Source organism: Eublepharis macularius, chromosome 8 (assembly GCF_028583425.1).
Source record: "Eublepharis macularius isolate TG4126 chromosome 8, MPM_Emac_v1.0, whole genome shotgun sequence".
Lineage (NCBI taxonomy): Eukaryota > Metazoa > Chordata > Lepidosauria > Squamata > Eublepharidae > Eublepharis > Eublepharis macularius.
Genome location: NC_072797.1, coordinates 40726683 through 40736643, shown reverse-complemented (window position 1 = coordinate 40736643; position 9961 = coordinate 40726683). Strand labels below are relative to the sequence as shown.

Sequence of the window (9961 nt, the reverse complement as noted above, 5' to 3'; positions counted from 1 at the left end):
CCTATTAACTTCAAATCCTGAATATTTTCCAAAATTCACAAGCTGATCCATAACATATTGTATTGTCTTCTGTGGGTTCAAAATTGTCAGGAGCACATAATCTGCATAGCATTTCAATTTAAATTCATTGTCGTCTACTTCCAAACCTTTGATTTTGGAGTCTTGCCTTAACTTTGAAGCAAGAATGTCCATAGCCAGGATGAATAGTTGTGGTGACTGCGGACATCCTTGTCTAGTGCCTTTTTCTATTTGTAATTCTTCTGTTAATACTCAATTAATTAAAATCTTTGCCTTTTGCTTTGCATAAATTCCTTTCATCCCGTTTTCAAACTTTAAGCCACAATTTAGGTTTTGTATTACTTTATGTAAAAAGGTCCAGGAAAGATTGTCAAATGTTTTTTCAGCATCTAGGAAGGTGCCTTGTGCCCTCCCCCCCACCCATTAACTCCATTGCATCAATTGCAAATTGGACATTCTCTTTCATATATCTCCTTGGCACAAAACCCATTCTGATCAGGATATTTTATATTTGCTATGCATCTTTTAAGTCTTTCAAAACCTATTTTGAGTTGATCCAATTTTTTTTCTGGGCACTTTATCCTTAAGGTGTTTTAACCTTAAACATTTTTCCTTCAGAAGCCAAAGCTGGTTAACAAGCCCATTATGAAAGGGAATTTAGGCTATACCAAACTGGCACCACTAACTCCCATTATCCTTTTCTGTTATAGTGCCTCCAAAATCAAGTACTAGTAAATCTCAGCTGCACCCTTAAGGTTTCTGAGTTGCTTATGCTGGTTCCAGGGTGTTATCAGAAGGACCACAATACTGCAATCTTATAAAAACTAAACAGGTATGGAACTCTTCAGGTGTCTGGATAAGATACAATGTGAGAAATTTACAAATGTCAGTGTGATACAGGGGTTAGTGTGGTGGTCTAGGATATGGGAAGGTTGCCATCTCCAGCCTGGGAAATTTGGGGAGGGATTTAACTAAAAATCTATGGTGTACTATAGAATCTGTTCTCTGAAGCAGCCATTTTCTTCAGAGGAAGTGATCTCTATAGTCTTGGAATCAGTCATAATTCAGGGATAATCTCAACCTCCACTTGGAGGCTGGCAACCCTATCTGGCAGACCCAGCTTTAAATCCTGATTTTGCCATAGAAACTGGCTGGGTGATCTTGGGGCAGTCACACATTCTCAGCCTAACCTACCTCTCAGGATTGTTGTAAGGATAAAGCCACTTTTGGTCATCATTGGGGAGAAAAGTAGAGTATAAATGAAATAAGTATTGGGATGAGAAGAATTCAAAAGTTGACCTTTATGCTTCTGTAGTGGGGAGAGGCTGTAGCTCACTGGAAGAGCCTCTGGTTTGCATGGAGAAGGTCCCAGGTTCAATTCCCAGCATCTCTAGGCACTCGGGAGGAGGCCTTTCACATCACCTAACACCAGAGAGCCTGGAAAACTACTGCCAATTGGAGAAGATAATACTGACCTTGATGAACCAAAAGATTGATTCATTATAAGGCAACTTCATGTGTGTTCATGTATGAGGGGCTGACTTAAATCTTTCCTTGTAATTTAAATTATAGAATACTTAAAGAAAGAACACATTTTAGTTGTTTTATTCACTGAGAATTTTTGTTGTTGTTTCTGTAAAATAACTACAGCTTAGCAATCAATAATTCAGACTTTAATTTTTCTGCTGGAACATAGTGAGTCAGAATCTAATTGCAAAGAACACACAAATCATATGGACTGTTTCCTCTTCTTATTTATAGCTGTAGGCTCTCTCTCTCACACACACAGACACACACACACACACACAGGTTATAGTTAAAGGTATATTTTCAGATGGTTAGCCATGTTGGTCTGTAGTAGAAGAACAAGATCCAGGTCCAGTAGCACCTGAAAGACCAACTAGATTTCCAGGATATGAGCTGTCTTGTAATTAATGATCCATAAGGTATTGCTAATGTGGAATATTTTATTACTACATACTATGTGCAGCTAAATTATTTCAACTACATGGGTATGTGTTGTATGCATTCACATTTCTTCAAAGGTATTGTACCAATACCTTTGAAAGGGGGAAAAAAGGTACCTGAGGTCAAGAGGGTCTGGAACTATAGTGTCTAATTTCTAGTTCTACCTTTGGCCACAATCTAGCAGTTCAAGATACTGTGATGAATTGTGGTCTTGGTTTTGGATTTGCGAATTGTGGGGATTAGCTGTGGGCTCTTAATAATGAGGAGAAAGCTCTCTGAATACATTCAGAAGCACTTCAATATTATTATCTAATATATTCCAGGTTGAGTCTGCATTAGTAACAGGTCTGACATAAATGAAACCCTGACTTACCTGTCCTCTCACTATATCATACGAAGAAGACACTCATCACAGCGCCTGGTAATAATTTCTTTTTCTGGAAGTAGCTCCTCATTGGTCAAATATCTTTGGAGGGAAGGAGTCTCTTTCTCATTGTAACCGAGCAACTGCCTGGGACAGAAATAGTAGGAAGCAGGCTTTGTCTTTTGTTTTCTTGCATGTCCGCCAGCTGTGATTACTTTACTTCTGCACTGCAAACCTACGAGCCACGCGCGAAAGAGGACACTTGGCAGAAAGCAGAGAGGCCAAAGATAGGGCGCTTTTTCGGCGGCTTCCCTCGGGACTCATATATGCAGATTGCAACCCGAAGAAAGGAGAGGGAGGGGGCAAGCACGGCCCACCCGGCGGCCTCGGCCCTCGCTGCAGACTGTAGGGGTCGCTCCAGAGCGCACACTGCCCCCTTCCCTCCCCCGGTGAATAACGGGGCAGAGAGAAAGAGGAAACCGTGAGGAAGGCAGTGAAGAGAAAAGAGTTCACAGTTTGGCGGCTGAGCCAAGCGCGCGCACAGCAACAGGCTGCTGCCTGGCCTGGGAGGGCGCTGCGCGCAACACCGCCAGGTAAAAGGAACGAGTCCTGGGAACAAATCAGAGACAGGCAGGGAAAGGAGAAGGCAAGAGCCGCCCTCCGGAGCTCGCACCCTACCAGCAAGCGGGAGACGGTGGCGCGGGCTGGAGGGCTCCTCTCTTGCCTTCCAAGTTGGATCTGCAGCAGTTTGCAAAGTGAGCGGCCAGTAGCCTGACCCTTCGAGCCCCGGCCAGAGGCTACAGACACCGCTGAGCCTGCCGCGGGGAGGGGGCTGCGTTGCGGAAGAGGCAAGGAAGGCGAGCGGGCGGCAGGAACAGGCAACTCCCCCTGACCGTGCTTGTGGGTTCCGCGCGCGTTTGGAGCAGCTGCGGCCGCAGGAGACGGAACGCTTTGGAGGATTACTGGCTGCAGGCTCGGAGAAGTTTGCCAGCGCAGTGGCGGCCCCAGGCTCCACCAAGAGAATGCATTATGAGGAGCCCTCCTCGCCGGCCCTACAGAGACCCCGCTATGGCTGTAAGTACGCTGGCGTTGCCTTCGCTCGCTTGCCGCCAATTCGAGGGCTCGGCTTTGCGCCAACATGGGGCACCTGACCTGCACGGTGGCGCTTGCCTGCTCTCTTCCGTTCTCCTTCCTTCACCCGCCCGCCACACTCTCTCCCCAGCCCCGTTTCCCGGAGTTGCAGGAGCTCCAGGCGCCCCAGCCCCACCGAGGGAGACGCGGGTGCGGGAGAGGAAAGTGGCCCCCGTGGGGTGCTGCGAGAGGTGGCGACGAGGCAGACACCTGCCGCCGGGGAAGGCAGCTTGTTACCTGAGTGGCTTGGCCTGCGCCCTCTCCACTGCTCCATGGCTGCTGCAGGAAGGATTCCGTAGGTCAGGGTGTCACTCTCAAGAGGATTCTCCAGGTGCCTCTCTGGCTCCTGCCTTCTCTCATCTCAACATGGAAGCAGAAGGCAAGGCTGATTCCTTGTTGAGAAGTCCCGCTGCTGGCGGAGTTTCTACGCAAAAGTAAATCGTCTAAGAAAAGCTCTCGTAAGCTGACGTGTAGCACGAGAGATGGCTGGCTCTGTGAAGTTTCTGGGTATGCCATGCTTTAAAAGTTCAAATGTTTCTGATCGGCAAGGACTGCTTCTGTCAGTTGAGTCCCAGGCACGTTTGCCTTTAAGTCCTGTCCAGCACGGGATTGACCTGTTCAGAGATGTGCAGAGCACTACCCCCCATTTCCTCCCCATAATGGTATGCAACACAGGGAGTAATGGCCAATCTCTGTAGCGTGCACCCATTTTGCGCATGAATTTTGGAACCTACACATAGACAGTGTAAGAGCAAGGGTTGTATCTGGTAACACCTTAAAGACTGCAGCTGCCCACCTGAAACATATGCAGTGAGTGGTTTTGTGTGTGTGTTTTTAGTGGGAACAGTATGGGTATTTATGACAAGTGTAATGCATTGAAGTGGCCCTAACATAAAATGGTTCTCCGTTTCCTGTACTTAGAACTCCTCACATTTCCTTAGAAAATCTGGCCCATGTGAAGTAATTCCCTTGTGTTTTATGCTTACGCTATACTGAAGGTCTTTGCTATTCCTTCTGTTAATATTGCAAAATTGAACTTAAGAATTAAACTTCTGTTGTGTCACCCCCCCTTCAAGAAATTTCTGCAAACTTGTAGTATTGCGAGTGTGCTGAGAACTGTGTCTGTGTCTTGAAACTGCCTCACAGCTATAATTTTCAGGGCAGGGAGGAGTCATGACAGTTAACCGCCATGAGTTTGTAAAGTAGGCATACCCATTGTTGTAATTGCTTGCCCCACCATATTTAACCTTGTGATACTGTGACAGTCAGGCAAATAAACTTTTCTCTGACCACTCCCAGTCCTTGTGCAGCTCCATACTTTCCATACTGGCAGAACTTGCAAACACCTTTAAGATTCAAAGGATGCAGCACTAAATGTAGCACTTTTTGTGAGCTCTGCACAGGTTCTAGGTGCATGCAAGACAAGTACAATATTCATAGTCTTGCTTGCAGGAGACTAACATTTTCAGGATTGTATTCCTTAATTGAATATAATAAAGACTTATTCCAGAGTATTTTTGCTCAGTAATATTCTACTGGACCACCTGTGACTTTAAATTAACACCCTCTGCCTCATTGGTACCTGAATGATGCCACCTTGTCCTGGTGCTGCTGATGTCCCCAAGGAACTGGATATTCTCGTTGAGGCATTCTTGTTTCCTCTGGCAATCATTGCCTACAAAGTACACCATGTGCAGAAGTTCAGAGTCCTGCTTCAGAGTGAGCCAGGAAGTGGCTTGAAAGGAGACGTACCTTTTTGAGATTAATAGTAATATAAAGCTGAAAACAGAGGAAACAGTTGTTCTTCTTTGGCAGCTGGGAGCAGTTTCAAGAGCAGATTCTAGCTAAGCCACAGTTTCAGGTGCACTGAATACTGTGCACAGTATTACTAATGGTAGCAAAGTAGCACACAAAGATAGAATAACAATTCATGGAGTAACCAGTAAGCTGCTTAAAAAGGGACTCTGTTTAGTGTCACGTGTGATGCTGAAAAAAGAAGCTCAAAGTACTCTCTAGGCCTTGCCAGTTCTTCTGGACTTGCACTTCATTTTCATGTAAATTTATTGTCGTCCCTTTGATTATTGTGGGAAATATGTGCTGACAATGATACAGGGCGTGCATACTGGCGCTGACAGTGTGATAGCTTGGTTTACTGTAATGGGAATTTTTCTTTAAAAAAAAATAGCTGCCTACTTCATGCTTTCTGAATTGTTCCATTGTATGGCTGTTAGCCTACCCCTCCACCCAACATGCTAAAACACCAGAATTATCTTGATTTAACAAAGGGATGGATTTTGCATTTGCCATCAGGACTGCTGAAACTGGATTGCACTTTTTTTGATGTAGTTATGAATTCCAATAATTTTACTTCAAGTATCCAATGTACCTTTATAGTAATAGTTTTGCCTCTCACGAAAGTAGTGCTTACAGGACAGTGAATTAGCACAGAGGATCAGCTTATGCATTTTTATTTTATATTATTTATTTAAAATATTTTAATGTTGTCCTCTACTCAACTTAGGGCCTCTCAGATGGTGAACAGGCAAAACTTTTGAAAATAAAACCATTAGATAGAACACATTAAATGAGGAGGGTCAGCAGAAGACAGAGTGATAGAGAGGAACAGTTGAATCTCTCTGAGGAGTGAATTCCATAATCTTGGTGCCATGACAGAAAGACCCATCTTTCCTCAGATGGCAGGGGCACCTGAAGCAGCACTCGTGAGAATGGTTTTAATGTTCAGGTTGGTTCACATGGGAGTGTATATGTATTTATATGCCATCAAATTGCAGTTAACCTATGGTGATCCCCAGCAAGGGGCTTTCAAGGCAAGTGAAAGGCAGAGGGGGCTTGTTATTGCCTTCCTCTGCAGAATTTTCCTTGGTGGTGGTCCTCTGTCCAAGTCCTGACCTTGCTTAGCTTCTGAGATGTGATAAGAGTGGACATACCATGCCGTCTTCCCTCCCTCATATGGGAGTAAGTAGCGCTAAAGGCATTATACAGCAGCAAGTAAAATGCAGAGCCGTATCTAACCGTATCTTCTTGGCAAGTGTTTCTATATATCGTACCTGTTCTGTTTTTAGTATGTATGTGTTACAAACATAATGCATAATTCAGCCTTCATGGTGTCTTTGCCAAAGCCACTTCTTAATTTTATACAATAGATAATCTGAGGATTAAGCCAAGTCTCTTAACTCCTTCACTCTGTTACTGGATTGTACCCATTTATAGGCAGCACCAATAAAACTATTTCTGACAAAGCTTTACTATATTTGCAAAACAGAAGGTTTTGCTGTCAGATGTCAGTCAAGCTTGAGACAGAAAATACAGCTCTGTATTTTAAAAGTTTGGTGGTGTTCTGGAGGAAATGAAGAAAAGCTACAAGTGCATTGATTTCTTTCCCAGTGGTTATATTTTTAGCTTAAATTAATTATATTTTATTTAAAAAATTGTTTGCTACCACTACTGTCTATAGGAATGTCGTTGCCCTGTGGACGTGTGCTCTATAATTTATGATGTTTCGAACACTTCTGAGTGTAAAAATACATACTTGAGGGTTGTAAAAAGTCCTGTAGCACCTAAGTGATTTATTGTATGATTTTTCATAAGAGCCTGAGTCACATGAATTTTATTTTTGAGAACCTCATAGCTCTGGGTCACTGCAGCATTGTGATGGTTGTCAGGTGAGCTTTTTCTGTATGTGATTGTAGCAGAATCATGCAGTGATGACCATTGCCAGGAATATGTTTCTGCAGTGGCCCATCAAAGTTAGCAGTTACTGCAAGTTAGGGGCAAAGAGAAAACAGTTTGGGAGGTGGTGTAGCCAGTAGAGGAAAGGTCTGGGTTTTGCAGCTAGCGGGGAGTGGGGAGGGTTAGGGAGGATCTTGGGATGCAAAGGAAACTTTGGGAAGAGGGAACTGATACTGCTCCATAGACCAGAACTATCTTGATTCTGTTGGCTTCTGTGCGCTCAACAACATAATGAGGTTCACATTCACTTGTCCTTGGCCCTCTGGTGAACCGCAGTTCTCCTCCTGAGTTGGGGCTGGGTTGTCCCTGGAGACATTCTGTGCTAACGAGGTACTCAGAGAGCTCCTAAAATACAGCACAGCCAAGCATGTACATCTTCCCCCATTCTTATTTCAGTTGCTTTTGAAACTGTGATACCTCAGAGGAGTTCTTAGACAGTCAGCAAAAACCATTTAATCTTAAATACAGATACAGAACCAAAGAGGGGCTGTGCCTCAAACACAGGGTTACGTAATCTCTCCTTGTACTTGGAAGCAGGGCAGGGGATTATCCCTGACCTCATCTTGTATTTCTGAGGCCATTGGAGCACTTTCGAAACAACCTCTTTCCCTTCCCTCTCCCCTGCTTTAGGGGAAGAAAAGGTCCCTGATGGTGGTCCATTTTGGCTGACTACCAAGGCAAGCTGAAATTTGGAGAATTCTGTAAATGAACAGGAATCTGAAAATCTTAAACTGCATGTGTGATCTTGTACAAATCATTATTTAGTGCTGTACCTGGAATGTCTCATCATTGTGGAAGGTGGGTGTTATAACGCTATGGCCTATTTCTTACTCATGTAGTATGGGATGTACCAACTTTATATAACTGAGCACAAAAAATGATATAGAGCTAGTCTAGGAGGAGGACAGCATTAAATTTGGAATGCAGTGACTGAGGTGGGCCTCCTTTATGTGCTTTTTAAAGATTGCAGAGAGATGGATAGCATCATGCCTTAGACTATGGCAGAGCATAGACTTTGTGTGCAGAAAATCCTAAATTCAGTCTTTGTCATCTCCAGTGGGAAGATAGTTGGTTTGGACTGCATTACAATGTGGAGGTAGACTCCTGAGGGGGTAGAATGGACTGGACCACTTCAGAGTTCCACCCATCGCAGAGAAACATTGTGAGAAAGAGCTCTTTCTGTGTTGGATCCAATGGTTCAGGAACCAAATACCTTGGTACTGACTGGACCACTTTACTTGAACTTTGCTCTATAACATCACTATTCTCAGCTTCTGATGCTGTGGCTTCAGCATCAGAAGTCTATGCTGCTGAGCCATGAGTGCAGATCTGTGATGTCTGTACACTGTAGAACTCACCTCTGGAACCAAAGAGGAAGACAAGGCTTCAGGTCAATGTGGCCAAGTCTTACCCACCCCCTTCTAGATCTTTATAGTTCATAGAAATTCTTAGGCACTAATTTTGGCTGGGTCTTTTTCCTGTGGGAGTAGACACCTGGCCACAACAAGGTATCCTTCAAAGTTACTGCCTCCTGACCAAGGCAACCTTTATCTGCCTCCCCCTGTCCAGGGACCTTCTATTATAGGACATGGGGCAACATGCTATGCCCAGATGTTTCCTCTTTGAAACTGAAGACTTGATGGATCCTTTGCCCCAAGATCTCTCATAAAGATTCCAAGATGTCCTTCTGAACACCAGTAAATCTTCCACTGCGCTTCTCAAAATAAATGTTTTTGTGTCTTTGCCAGAGACCTCTTAACCTGTTTCTTGGTTTTGTAGCTCTCTACCTGCATTCCCAAGGCTTCAGCCTTTCTTTTCCCAGGTCCATCTGGCAGCTAGCTCACCAGTCTTCCCTACCCTGCAAGGATATACTCTGTTTTCTTAGCCTCTCATCATGCAGTTCTTTTAAGGGTTTCTCCACCTTTCCCCAAATCTCACCTTCTGTTCCTAGCCTGGAGTCTGTACTTGGCCAGCAGAATTTGTGTTTTGCTCATATGATTTAACCTTCTCCTTACAAGGACAAGGCCATTCTTTAACCCAATAACACCTACCTGCCTAAAGAATTTTCTAGGTTGCTGATTTCCAGGGTCTGATTTTTGCCTACTTTCTTTCCAAATCAGTCTACAGTTATGGGAATGCTCTCTGCTTTCGGCAACCACTCTGTTTGCTCTGCTTTTTGGCAGAGGAGTCTTTGTATTGGACTGGTGCAGATCCTACATCCAAGTGGATTACTTGCCATTCTTTCAACAGTGTGCGTGCGTGTGTGTGTGTGCGTGCACAAAGACTACAAAGAACAGTTTACTGATATTAAGTGGTAATTTGTATTGCGTTTTAAAGTATCAGTGTTAATCATAATTGCAGTAGTATTTCGTTTGTTGATTCTGTCTGGAGTCCTTTGAAATCATGGTTGCTGTGCTAGATGTATAAACTGAAAAAAGGCATTCTCTGGGTACATTCACATGTTCTACAGCACTGAATCTTTCTGGCAAACACCACTTTCCCCCCTTTCATGAAGCCTAACCCTCCAAATAGATATGTGCGCCTCCATAGTGTTAAGGTATTGCGAGTTAATAGATGCCTTTGTATGACTATTGCAAGCAACTTAATTGTTTTACTAACATAGTCTAGAAGATGCATGAAATCCTGATGCACATTTTCCTCATAATATGAGTATGAATAAAATGATTTGGCTCTGTACATAATAAGATAAAATTACCTATCTTCAAAATT

The 9961-nt window shown here is 43.8% G+C and overlaps 1 protein-coding gene across 1 annotated transcript in view; it reads left to right on the top strand.

The window, feature by feature from the left end:
- Nucleotides 1–2870: 2870 nt before the first annotated feature.
- Nucleotides 2871–9961, top strand: part of IQGAP2 (IQ motif containing GTPase activating protein 2) — a 197749-nt gene continuing 190658 nt past the window's right edge. The window contains exon 1 of the mRNA XM_054986150.1: nucleotides 2871–3424. Coding sequence (XP_054842125.1) covers nucleotides 3373–3424 — 52 coding nt within the window. The 5' untranslated portion in view covers nucleotides 2871–3372. The remainder of the gene's footprint in view (nucleotides 3425–9961) is intronic.